This window comes from Oryctolagus cuniculus, chromosome 4 (assembly GCF_964237555.1).
Source record: "Oryctolagus cuniculus chromosome 4, mOryCun1.1, whole genome shotgun sequence".
Lineage (NCBI taxonomy): Eukaryota > Metazoa > Chordata > Mammalia > Lagomorpha > Leporidae > Oryctolagus > Oryctolagus cuniculus.
The window spans coordinates 163,954,202-163,968,114 of NC_091435.1; the positions used below are offsets into that span (position 1 = coordinate 163,954,202).

Here is a 13,913-nt window from a genome sequence, read left to right on the forward strand (position 1 = left end):
TATTTTATTCCTGAACACAAGTTCTTTATAGTACTCCAAAGGTACACACAAGTACAAATGGCAAAAAATAGGTTAAGATCTGCTGCAAAATGGGTGGAACTGGAAACCCTTATGTTAAGTGAGATAAGCCAGACACAGAAAGAGAAATACCGGGCCAGCGTTGTGGCGCTGTAGGTTAATCCTCCGCTTGCGGCGCCAGCATCCCATATGGGCGCCGGTTCTAGTCCTGGTTGCTCTTCTTCCAGTCCAGCTTTCTGCTGTGGCCTGGGAAAGCAGTAGAAGATGGCCCAAGTCCTTGGGCCCCTGCACTCGTGTGGGAGACTGGAAGAAGCTCCTGGCTCCTGGCTTCAGATTGGAGCAGCTCCAGCCGTTGGGGCCATTTGGGGAGTGAACCAGCAGACAGAAGACCTTTCTCTCTGTCTCTCCTTCTCACTGTCTGTAACTCTGACTTTCAATAAATAAATAAAATCTTAAAAAAAAAAAAGAAAGAGAAATACTGCCTGATCTTTGACATACGTGAAAGTTAAAAAAAAAAAAGTTATCTGAATTGAAAGTAGTGATTACTAGAAGCGGGGGAGGATGGGGAGAGATTGGATGGAGGAAACAGGTTCTGGTGTTCCACAATATACTTTATAGGAATGTGTTATATACCATACAAATAACCAGAAAAGGGGAGTTGGTAGGCTCCAAACCCAGAGAAAAGATAAGGAAAGGGAGTGGCTATTTGCCTGGTATGATTGGTTTACACTGTGTTTGTGCATTGAAATATTGCGTTGTACCATATAAAAATGTTCAAGGCAGTACATTGAGCTCTATAGAGACAGTGCCGGGGCAAGTGAGAGCTAGACGGGCACTGGGCGACTCTGTGCCTCGCTGAGGAAAAATAACTAAACATGGGCAAAGGAGATCGTAAGAAGCCAAGAGGCAAAATGTCATCATATGCATTCTTTGTGCAAACTTGCCGGGAGGAGCATAAGAAGAGGCACCCAGATGCTTCCGTCAACTTCTCAGAGTTTTCTAAGAAGTGCTCAGAGAGGTGGAAGACCATGTCTGCTAAAGAGAAGGGAAAATTCGAAGACATGGCAAAGGCGGACAAGGCTCGTTATGAAAGAGAAATGAAAACCTATATCCCTCCTAAAGGGGAGACAAAAAAGAAGTTCAAGGATCCCAATGCGCCCAAGAGGCCTCCTTCGGCCTTTTTCTTGTTCTGTTCTGAGTATCGCCCCAAAATCAAAGGAGAGCATCCTGGCCTGTCCATTGGTGATGTTGCAAAGAAACTGGGAGAGATGTGGAATAACACTGCTGCCGATGACAAGCAGCCCTACGAGAGGAAGGCTGCCAAGCTGAAGGGAAAGTATGAGAAGGATACTGCTGCATACCGAGCTAAAGGAAAACTTGACGCAGTGAAAAAGGGAGTCGTCAAGGCTGAAAAGAGCAAGAAAAAGAAGGAAGAGGAGGAAGAGGAAGAAGACGAAGAGGATGAGGAGGAAGAGGAAGATGAGGAAGATGAAGATGAAGAAGAAAATGATGATGATAAGTTGGTTCTAGCGCAGTTTTTTTTTCTTGTCTATAAAGCATTTAACCCCCCTGTATACAACTCACTCCTTTTAAAGAAAAAAAAATGAAATGTAAGGCTGTGTAAGATTTGTTTTTAAACTGTACAGTGTCTTTTTTTGTATAGTTAACACACTACCGAATGTGTCTTTAGATAGCCCTGTCCTGGTGGTATTTTCAATAGCCACTAAACTTGCCTGGTACAGTATGGGGGTTGTAAATTGGCATGGAATTTAAAGCAGGTTCTTAGTTATATATGGGGACAGTAGTTTTTTCATCTTCAGTTGTCTCTGATGCAGCTTATACGAAATAATTGTTGTTCCGTTAACTGAATACCACTCTGTAATTGCAAAAAAAAAAAAAGTTGCAGCTGTTTTGTTGACATTCTGAATGCTTCTAAGTAAATACAATTTTTATTAAAAATATGTCCAAGTATTACATGTTAATATACTATTAAAAGTTCTTAAAATGTGTAGGTTGTGTTTGGAATTTTATTTTTCTATTTTATTCCTTCCCTGTTAAGTTGGAAGTGATAAACACATCCATACCATTTCACAGAGAAGGAATCAGAGCATTTACAAAGAACTTCATTATAACAGGCTTGTGAAGGTCTTGCTGTTGGATTTTTGTATTTGAACTGTATATTTCACTATTATAATTGAAGTTATTACCATTTGCCCTGAAATTGAGGTAAAAGCCACCATTCACAGTGCATTCACAGAGCACCTGTTGTCTTAACAAATAAAGAGAGTAAACTGGGTCTCCAGGCAGATGCTGATCATGGTGGACAGACTCTAATTTAACCCATGTTCATGCTTGTATAATCGTCTCCTCTGGAGTATAGGAGAAACCAGGTCCCTGCTCCTAACCACTGGAATATGACACAGCTGATGGCATGTCACTCCTTTGATTATGTTACAGTGAGCATTGCAGATCTCACTAGCAGGCACCAGAGGCTGATTGTTTATTGCTGTTATTAGAAGACTGCCAAGTAGTGAGGGAGCTATCTGGCAAGGAGCTATGATGGCCTCAGAGCTGAGAGCCACACCAGACTGACAGCCAACAAGGAAATGGAGACCTCAGTTCTACAAATGAATTCTGCCAACCTCTGGAGGGAGCTTGGAAGTGCGTCCTTTCCTAGCTGAGCCAGGCTGCAGCCCTGGCCAACACCTGGATTGCAGTGCGATGATAATCCTGAAAAACAGAACTCACCTAAGCCTTATCCCAGCTTCTGACCTATAGGAACTGTGAGATTATACAAATATGTTGTTCTGAGTCACTAAGTTTATAGTACTTTATTAAACAGCAATAGAACTCTAATCCATAAGTCAGTCAACAAATATCAAATTATCTTCTCTGGGCCTAACACTAAAGCAAAATGGCATGGTGGTTATAAATTTCCCTGAATCTCCCAAATGAACAGACAGAACAGTTAGGCCACCAAAACCAAACATCCACAGCAACATCTATAGTAAAACTGCATGGCAATGCATTTTACAAATGCCGAACACTAGTGCGTGAGGGCAAACAAACCAGAGCTTCAAGACCAATGTGGCACGAGAAAGACATAAGACGAAATGGAAGTGAGATAACTTGGTTTTGGACAGCTGTGAGAAAGGAAAACCCCAAATCAGCATTGGATACTCACCCAAGCATGGAAGGTCAATAGAAAATAAACGCTAGACTGGAATGTGTTCTGCAAGATCTGAGTTGAGTGCATATGCAAGCAGATGGAAAAACAATTTGGTATAATGACGCTTGAGTCATTCGGGCCCTGAAAACCCTGGACACTGACTAAGGGAATGGGTGTTGGGCCTAGCACATAAGATGCCAGTTGGGACACCCATATTCCGTATTGGAATGCCTGGGTTCAAGTCCTGGCTCGAGTTCTCAATTCCAGCTTCTTACTGATGCAGACCCTGGGACACAGCAGATGATGGCCCAAGTAGTTGTGTCCCTGTTATCCACATGGAAGACTTGGATTGAATTCCTGACCCCCACTTTTGGCCTGGCCCAGCCCAGCTTTTGTGGGCATGTGGGGAGTGAACCAGCAGGTGTGAGCTTCATCTGTCTCTCTGCTTCCCTAATAATAATGATGATGGTAACAGATATGATCACGCTAAATCTGACAAAGAGGAACTTTTGTTCTAGTAGGAGAAACTACTGGAAACCATCCAAACTGGACAGGACTGGGACAGTGGGGTGAGAAGAAAAACAAAGAGCAGATATGAGTAGGGAAGAAAGCAGTACAGATATAAGAAGGTCTTAGAGAGTTTGAGGGTATACATGCACACAGGCACACACAGAGTTTCTTACCCTTTCATGAAAATGGCAGCAGTGTTCCAGAGATTTGAAGCTATCCTGGCCATCTATCCCTTCTTAACACAAAGGAAAAGCTATTTCACTTAAAAAGCTAAGAACAGAAGAAAAATCAATGTAGGACTTATATAAAGCTATTAAAAGGAAAAAGAGAGTAAGAAGCAGAAGAATGTCCTGAAAGACAATGAAATCATGTTAAAAAGACAAACTTTCTGAAAAAGATGAAAGCTAATATTTCAAAATGAGCTAAAATGAAGTAAAAGCATAATAGAAACTATGAAAGATGAGCAAAAATTACAATGGGAAAAGTTCAGACACAAGGCGGAGAAGGAACAAGTGACACAATTATGAAAAATTTGGAAATTCAAGATCAAAGTCATTTCATAAAAGTAACACATGGATAAATACACACAATGATTAACACCTGAAAAGAAAAATAAATAAAACATGAGACAAAAATAAATAACAATAAGTGAGGAGACTTCTGCTTCTAGCTTTGATCGACTAACTTGAAGTATACTAACTGTCCCACAACATGCAATCATAAAACTGAACAAAATTTTCGGAGTAACTCTTTCCAGGTACTAGAGAACAGTTAAAGGATGAAGAGTTCTGAAAGAGAGGGAGCTCTTAAGGCAAACCCTAAAGTTGTCCCAGCAACATGTGGAAAGGATAACACTTGTGTGTCATGATCAAATAGAGGTTAGCCCAAAATGCAAGGTTGGGTTGATATCTAAACATCAATCACTGTGATTTACAAAATTAAAAGAATAAAGGAGAAAAATCACATAAACATTTTAGTAAATGCAGAAATGGTATTAGAAAAAAACCATTTATGATAAAAATCTCTCAGCAAACCAGAAATTGAAGTTAATTATCCAAATCTCATAATCAGTAGATTTAAAAAGACTACAGCTAACCACATACTTAATGATAAAAGAGTAAGTGTTGGGGCTGGCACTGTGGTGCAGTGGGTTAATGCCCTGGCCTGAAGTGCATCCCATGTGGATGCCGGTTCGAGACCTGGCTGCTCCACTTCCAATCCAGCTCACTGCTATGGCCTGGGAAAGCAGTAGAAGATTGTGCAAGTTCTTGGGCCCCTGCACCTGCATGGGAGACATGGAGGAAGCTCCTGGCTCCTGGCTTTGGATTGGCACAGTTCTGGCCATTGCGGCCAATTGGAGAGTGAACCAGCGGATGGAAGACCTCTCTCTCTCTCTCTCTCTCTCTCTCTACTTCTCTCTCTGTGTAACTCTTGACTTTCAAATAAATAAATAAATCTAAAAAAAAAAGAAGAGTAACTGATTTCCTTCCAAGATTGGAAAGGCAACGTGTTCTTATCATTTCTAGTGAACATAGAAAAGGGGTTTTAGTCAGAAAATAAGGCAGGAAATGAAAAAATTAAAGATGCAGATTTAGAAAAAAAGGAATACAAAGCTCTTCACAGACAAAATGATTATATCCACATAGACAATCCTAAGATATCTATAGAAATATTAGAATTAGTAAGTGAATTTATCAAGATTTTAGAATATAAGGTCAATTAAATTTCTATGTGCCAGCAATAATTACAAAATGAATTTAAAATATAATTTTAGCATCAAATCATAACTTATGAATATTAGAGGATAAACAAAATCTTCACATCAAAACTATTAAATATTGTTAAGAAGAAAGATGTTATGAAAGACATAAAAGAATTGAGAGATCTAAATATCATGCTAATGCATTGGAAGGTTCAACAGCATGAGGAAAATTCAGTGTTCCTGAACTGTTCTACTGGTTCCATGGGACCCCAACTGAAAAAAACAGCAGTTTTTAAAAAACATAATAGCAAGCTTATTGTAAACTTTTTGTATGGTCTTGGAGAAGGGGCCTAAATAGCTGAAATAATTTTGGGTGAAATTGAAGTTGGATTAAGTGGTGGTTTTATAAAGTGTTGACTTTGCTGAACTACATTTCCCAGAAATCCCTTCTTTGTATTCTTCCAGGCCTCAAGAGGTCTCTTGTACGTTAAATGTGGGGGGCAGAAGTGCCGCAGAAGGCACTGCAGAGCATTTTATAGCTCATGCACAATGCCATTTACGTGCTGACATGAATGATTGGCATCTGTAACTTCTCCTGGATCCTCCTTTGAGTCTGGGCCAGGTGTGTGTTTAACTTCATGATGAACTCCAGCATGTCTTATAGACAAACACTTCATCAAGATTGGAGGCAGTGGCTTCAGACACAGGGTCCAGTTCAGACTCTTGGGTTCCAGCTTGGTCTGTCTGCTCCTGAATGTCAGCCCTACAGGCTATTTGACACTGAGACAATAGTCCCTCAGATACTGTTTAACCAGTCATTACAACCACATACGATCCAATCCCTGTATCAAATCTCTTATTTATTACACATTTGCTTCAAACTGTTCAGCTTCTGTGGTGGGCCTGATACAAAGAATCTTACACCACATGATTTCAAGACTTACTGCAGACACTCAGTTGTCAAGTATAAAGACATGCAAAAACAAAGATCAATGAAACCAGGAGCCCACATAAAGACCCACACAGTTTTGGTCAATTGATTTTTAGCGAAGAGATTAACATAATTCAACTAGGAACAGATAAGCTTTTTTAATAAATGGTGATAGAAGAACTGGATATTTATAAAGACAAAAAAGATCACTTTCCCATCCCTGAATCATACCATATATACAAACATTTCAAATGAATCATACATCAAAGCATACACCATACAATTTCTGAAAGAAAACAGGATAAAGTTGAATTTGAGGTTGGGAAAGCTTTTTTTTTTAATATAAGACAGGACACAAAAAAGCATAGTACAAAAAAATGGGGGGGGCTAGCATTTTGGTGGGGTGGGCTAAGCCACCACTTGCAGCACTGGCATCCCTTATCTGAGTGTCTGAGTGCTGGCTGCTCTGCTTCAACCCAGCTTCCTGGTAGTGCACCTGGGAGGGCATCAGAAAATGATCAGAGCCTGCGCTGTGGTGCAGCAGGTAAAGCTGTTACTTGTGAGACTGGCATCTGATATGGGCACTGGTTCCAGTCCTGGCTGTTCCACTTCTGATCCAGCTCCCCGCTAATGTCCCTGGGAAGGCAGCCTAAGATGGCCCAAGTACTTGGATGAAGCTGGTTTTGGTCTAGCCCAGAATTGGCCATTGTGGCCATTTGGGGATTAAACTAGCAGTGGAAGATCTCTCTCTCTCTCTCTCTCTCTCTCTCTCTCTCTCTCTCTCTCTCCCCCTCTGTACCTCTGACATTCAAATAAATAAATAAAGCTTAAAAAAAAGTTGATTGTTTAGGTCCCTGCCATCCATGTGGGAGACCACGATGCAGTCCTGGGTCCTGGCTTCTGCCTGGCCCAGCCCTGGTTATTGTTGCCATTTAGGAGATGAACCGTCAGATGGAGGATCTCTCATTCTCTCTACCTTTCTCTCTGTTGCTATGCCTTTTAAATAAATAAATAAATAAATCTTTAAAAAATAAATTTGAACTAATTCGAAACTTTCTATTCTTCAAAAGCACATTGAATAAATAAAACAGGGAAAAGCAAGCTACAGGTTGGAAAAAAAACAACTTGTATTCCAAGTTACAAAGAACTTTTATAATTCCTCAAAATGAGATAAGCAATCTAGTTTAAAAGGGCCAACTCAAATCGAAATAACTGTAAATTTAAAATGTTTCATTTTTCCAGATGACTATTTTCTGGTTTTTATTCTGGTATGGTAAGAAATTGGTTGCTTTTAAGAAATGAAACAACCCAATGATTTACACAACTTGTGTTCCTTAATACCTTCTAGTACAATGCTAGCATATTACTGACTACATTAATAAATTAGTTCTTCAATTGATTTTTTTTTTTTTTTTGACAGGCAGAGTGGACAGTGAGAGAGAGAGACAGAGAGAAAGGTCTTCCTTTGCCGTTGGTTCACCCTCCAATGGCTGCCACTGCAGCCGGCGCACCGCGCTGATCCGCTGGCAGGAGCCAGGATCCAGGTGCTTTTCCTGGTCTCCCTTGGGGTGCAGGGCCCAAGCACCTGGGCCATCCTCCACTGCACTCCCTGGCCATAGCAGAGAGCTGGCCTGGAAGAGGGGCAACCAGGACAGAATCCGGCGCCCTGACCGGGACTAGAACCCGGTGTGCCGGCGCCGCAAGGTGGAGGATTAGCCTATTGAGCCACGGCGCCGGCTCTTCAATTGCTTTTCAAAAATGGTCAAAAGGGGCCAGTGTTGTGGCAAAGCAGGCTGGGCCACTGCCTGTGGTACCAGCATTCCACATGGGCACAAGCTTACATTCCTCTTTCGATGTACACATTCAGTTTACATATTGAACATGCAAGAAGATTTTCCAAGCCCAACCAAAAAAAAAAATTGTGCACTTCCATTTTCCTTGAAATATAATTCTCGACCGGCGCCGTGGCTCACTAGGCTAATCCTCCGCCTTGCGGTGCCGGCACACCGGGTTCTAGTACTGGTCAGGGCACCGGATTCTGTCCCGGTTGCCCCTCTTCCAGGCCAGCTCTCTGCTGTGGCCAGGGAGTGCAGTGGAGGATGGCCCAAGTGCTTGGGCCCTGCACCCCATGGGAGACCAGGAAAAGCACCTGGCTCCTGCCATCGGATCAGCGCGGTGCGCCAGCCGCAGCGCGCTGGCCGCGGCGGCCATTGGAGGGTGAACCAACGGCAAAGGAAGACCTTTCTCTCTGTCTCTCTCTCTCACTGTCCACTCTGCCTCTCAAAAAAAAAAAAAAAAAAAAAAAAAAAGGACAAGAAAGAAAAGAAATATAATTCTCAGTTTCTCTTTTTCTATTTCACTCTTGAGAAAGACAGACCCAGAAAAACATTTTTCTACTTCAAGATAAACAGCATAGCAAGCACATAAATCAACTAACAGAAACTGGCACTCAGTCCCAAAGTCAGGGAAATGGTAGGAATTGGTGGGGACTCTGGCACCCTGGGGCAGTCACTAGCCTATTCCTGATGATCATTGACATACATGGCATGAGAGACCAGTCTTGTCACATACTCTCATTTTTCATGAAGGTTATAGTAACTCTGATATTTTGTATGAAATCTCCCTATTTTTAAATTTTGGCTCAAATTTTGTAAAAACACTATTTGTTCCAAACAAAACCTGTCTGCAGGAGTAGCCTAAGCTTCAGGCTACCAGTTGGGAACCTGTGATGGGAAATGATAAGCTGTGGGAAGCACAGAGGTATCCCAGTGTTATAGAATAAGCAGGAGACTACAGGATTCACTTTGGGACAGTTGGATGAGAGAACAGCCAGAGCTTTTCAATATCTTATGCATTGGGAGTCACCTAAATTACTTGTTTTTCTTGACAAATAAATCACATATTAGGGAAAACAATGCATGCAGCTTTCAACATAACCCGCCTCCCCCAGCTATCAGACAGAAAAGAACTGTATTCTCTCAATTTTTTTCCAGAGAAAAACAATTGAGGAAACAACATTACCCTTTGGTAAAAAATTCTCTTTTGGGAGAGTGGGCAAAAATGACAAAATGGTTAAGATGCTGCTTGGGGTGGCCTGTGTCTGTGGCGCCGGCACACCGGGGTCTAGTCCCAGTTGGGGCGCCGGATTCTGTCCCGGTTGCCCCTCTTCCAGGCCAGCTCTCTGCTGTGGCCAGGGAGTGCAGTGGAGGATGGCCCAAGTCCTTGGGCCCTGCACCCCATGGGAGACCAGGAGAACCACCTGGCTCCTGTCTTCAGATCAGCGCGGCAGCCATTGGAGGGTGAACCAATGGCAAAGGATGACCTTTCTCTCTGTCTCTCCCTCTCACTGTCCACTCTGCCTGTCAAAAAATAAAAATAAAAAATAAATAAATAAAAGAAAGAAAAGAAAAAAGAAAAGAAAAGAAAAGAAAAGCTCGGCTGTTCTCTCATCCAACTGTCCCAAAGTGAATCCTGTAGTCTCCTGCTTATTCTATAACACTGGGATACCTCTGTGCTTCCCACAGCTTATCATTTCCCATCACAGGTTCCCAACAGGTTTTGTTTGGAACAAATAGTGTTTTTATAAAATTTGAGCCAAAATTTAAAAATAGGGAGATTTCATACAAAATATCAGAGTTACTATAACCTTCATGAAAAATGAGAGTATGTGACAAGACTGGTCTCTCATGCCATGTATGTCAATGATCATCAGGAATAGGCTAGTGACTGCCCCAGGGTGCCAGAGTCCCCACCAATTCCTACCATTTCCCTGACTTTGGGACTGAGTGCCAGTTTCTGTTAGTTGATTTATGTGCTTGCTATGCTGTTTATCTTGAAGTAGAAAAATGTTTTTCTGGGTCTGTCTTTCTCAAGAGTGAAATAGAAAAAGAGAAACTGAGAATTATATTTCAAGGAAAATGGAAGTGCACAATTTTTTTTTTGGTTGGGCTTGGAAAATCTTCTTGCATGTTCAATATGTAAACTGAATGTGTACATCGAAAGAGGATATATGTTGAAAGATAATTGAAGAACCTGGTTACTGCTTAACCCTTGGGTTCCACTGAATGAACGACCCTTCTTTATCTCCCAAATCTGGAAAGGAGCCTAAATTTCCAATGACAAAAATGCAAATATGTTTGCAAAACCACATGACACAGGGCATGAGATATTTGAAAAAAAAAATGCACCTGGGTGTGGAGCAACCACAGATGCTGTGGGTTTTTATTTTGTGATTTATTTATTTATTTATTTGAAAGTTAGAGTTACAGAGATACACACACACACACACACAGAGACAGAGACAGAGACAGATCTTCCATCTGCTGGTTCACTCCCCAGAGAGCCACAATGGCCAGGGCTGGATTAGGCTGAAGCCAGAAGCCAAAGAACTTCATCTGGGTCTCCCACAGGGGTAGCTTGGGCTCAAACACTTGGGCCATCTTTTGTTGCTTTTGCTAGGCCACCAGCAGGGAGCTGGATTTGAAGTGGAGCAGCTGGGACGTGAACCACTGTCCATATGCAATGCTGGCATCCCAGGCGGTGGCTTTACCCACTATGCCACAATGTTAGCTCCCAGAGATGCTATTTAAAGGCATCATATAGGAAGTGATATAGAGGTGAGGTTGGGATGGAGAGGGGTTGGAGTAAGGTTGGAATGGAGATAGGGTGAGGGGGTGAGGTTGCTCTAGCTGAGTCCTCGACTGGGAAGTAACTTCTTGTCAAAGGCAGCACAGTAAGAGGTCTCCCTCTCTTCTTTCAGGCCCAGAACATTGAGCTTGTTGAGTTCCACCAGGTTAGAAAGCAGAGCAGCAGCTTCTTACGTAACAAACAGAAGACAAACCTACCCGGGCTGATGAGTACATCCACACACAGCCTTGTAGAGCCCATCTGTAGGTTTCCACATGAGAAAAAAACAAGGCCCAAAGATAAGAATAGAATCTGAACTTTAAGTTAAGTGCATAAGCAGACGTGAGCATCAGGATATCACACAATGGGTATAAAACAGTAGAACATTGAAGAAGAAAAATCCAGATCATAGCAGAACAGGAATGACTTCCTTGGCTAAGACCCTTTGTCCTTTCTTCAGCCCCCAGTGAAAGCATAAGGAGTCATAACGTGATAGATTATTTTCTGGTGGACAAGAAACTATATTCTTCTGTTCTGTTATTTCAGGGAGCCATAAGGGGAAGGCAGTGGAAGTGGCCAGCATTTTTTTATGTTCAGAAAAGAGTCTGTTGACCTTCTCAGGGTCAAAGGAAGGTAGGAGATATCCATTACCCTGGGGCCTTATCCCTTACAAGGCTATTCTATAAAATCCAGTAGAATGAGGAGCCCTCTTGGATGAGGTGGTCTGGGGACCACCCCCAACTCTTATTCTTTTGAGGTTCGACACTTTGAGAATCTTAGATTGAAGCAAGCTAACTAATAGCTGCTTTCAGGGACAAACGTCAAAGAAGTATTCACCAAGAGACAAGCAAGGGGGCTGTCAGGGCTGGTAACCCAAATTCAACCCATAGAGAAGTGACAGAAGGTATGGAGGGAGGCTGGTAGCAGCCCAGCACATGGTGGCGGCCGAATGACATGGATTAGGGCTACATGGTTGAAGGAAAGAATGTAAATTTTGCTCATTCCCAAAGTCGGGAACTGTTGACCAAGCCAACATTTGACCAGTGAGGGTGTTACTGTGGTGATGGATAAGTGTCCCCGAGTCTGTTTTTGGGATCAGTCTTCAGCAGTCACAGCCACAGTCAAGGCAACAGTGGTATGGGACTTCTAGTTCTCTTCTTCGTTTTGGTTTGAGGAAGAGTCTCATGTTTCATTTTTTAAGATTTTATTTATTTATTTTAGAGGTAGAATTACAGTCAGAGAGGGGGAGAGACAGAGAGAAAGATCTTTTATCTGTTGATTTATTCCCCAAATGGCCACGAAAGCCCGAGCTGAGTCAATCTGAAGCCAGGAGTCAGGAACTTCTTCTGGGTCTCCCATGTGGGTTCAGGGGCCCAAGGACTTGGGCCATCTTCCATTGCTTTCCCAGGCCATAAGCAGAGAGCTGGATCAGAAGAGGAGCAGCTGGACACAAGCCGGAGCCCATATGGAAGGCTGGCATTGCAGGCGGAGGCTTAGCCTACTATGCCATAACACTGGCCCCAAGTCTCACTTTCTTAGACAATGCAAGGACTGATAAGTTGATCTTGAGAGATATTGTGCTTCTTGATAATAAAACAGGCCTGATTCCATCTGAAAAATCAAGGGGGTCCATAAGAGGAACATGGTCAGGTCCAGGTTAAATGAACACATGTGATTATCAACCCATTACATAGATTAAGTCTTTCTGCATAAAACCACTGACTGTGAGTTAAAGAAAGAGATACTGTACAAGGAGGAACCTTCTGGACTATTCTAGATAAAGGTCTAGGAGTTGGTATGGATGAATAGGGTGATTAGCCCTGCCTTACTAAGTATTACCTCAACACCACTTACACCTAACTATATGTGCAATATGGTTCATTTACTCACATGTATTAGGTTGGGGTTGGGAAGGACCTGAAGGTGGTGGCAATGAGAAACAAGTATGCTTACCTTCCATAAGGGAGGTGGCCACTTGGCTGCCAGAGGGTGGGGACAATTGTCTCTGGGGGCAGTGTATCTGCTGCTGTAGCTCAAGTCAAGCCGGACTGATGGAGTGGCAGGAATATGCCAGCCTATTGGGCTGTAATAGCCCTGGTAATGGACTGCGAGGTGCAAAAACCAACACAGGAGAAGGACTGCCTCCTCTCCACCTTCCACTTGGAGCTGCGTGGGAGCACTGGGCATAGGGAACACACCTGCCATTCAGCAGAACCTTGGGAGGTCTCAGCATGTCCTGAAGTAGAACAATCAAGTTAGCACAAACCAGCACAGCTTGACATGGTAGATAATAGGCATTAATCTCCCTACTAAATTCATTAGTCAGCTGTATGGTCTTGAAAGTGGTTTGTACACTCAGATCGTAAATTAAACCCTGTTAGACATTAACCTTCTCTGACTTTGTTCAGCAAATCCCCCAGTAGCACTAATGGGATCAAAAGTTTCTCCAGTCTTCCAAAAGACCCAGCTTTGTCTTTCCTAATTATACTGACATGAAGTTTCATAGCATATTTTTATGGTATAGTTAAAGAATATCTAATCTATACTCCCATGGGCATATTGACCAAAACAGAGACTGGTGAGATACACAGTCATTCAGAATCTTCCGTTCCTGGGGAACAGGTGCTTCCCAGGCCATCCTTGAAGGGAGACTGGAGGAACTGGCTATCCTCTCCATGAGGATTTGTTCAGGATGTGTTCCCTTCAGGCCCAGGACCCCGGGACAGCCCTCTGTCCGGATGTCTTTGGTTTTGGCTGTAATTTTAAGCTTCATTATGTATCGTCTACCCAATGATTTAAATCTCCTGTATAGAGAGTCCTATAGAACAGCAAAGCTTAGAGATGCCAGGAATTCCTGGCAAAAGTGCCTTCCAAGACCCCGATTGCTTTTCCCCCTCAGTTCCCAGCCTCATTCTCCTTCCCTCCTGCCTCATGCTGTTGAGTCAGTCGAGAAGCTG

General features: G+C 42.7%; 1 protein-coding gene across 1 annotated transcript; it reads left to right on the forward strand.

The window, feature by feature from the left end:
* Positions 1 to 829: 829 nt before the first annotated feature.
* LOC100342308 (high mobility group protein B1-like) lies at positions 830 to 2,027 on the forward strand. The gene has a single exon (XM_051818515.2). It carries the CDS (start codon positions 894 to 896, stop codon positions 1,623 to 1,625), a length of 732 nt encoding a protein of 243 aa, XP_051674475.1. The 5' UTR covers positions 830 to 893; the 3' UTR covers positions 1,626 to 2,027.
* Positions 2,028 to 13,913: the final 11,886 nt, after the last annotated feature.

What these genes read in the sequence shown, in the direction of transcription:
- LOC100342308 (XM_051818515.2), top strand. Translation starts at nt 894, where the DNA reads ATGGGCAAAGGAGATCGTAAGAAGCCAAGAGGCAAAATGTCATCATAT.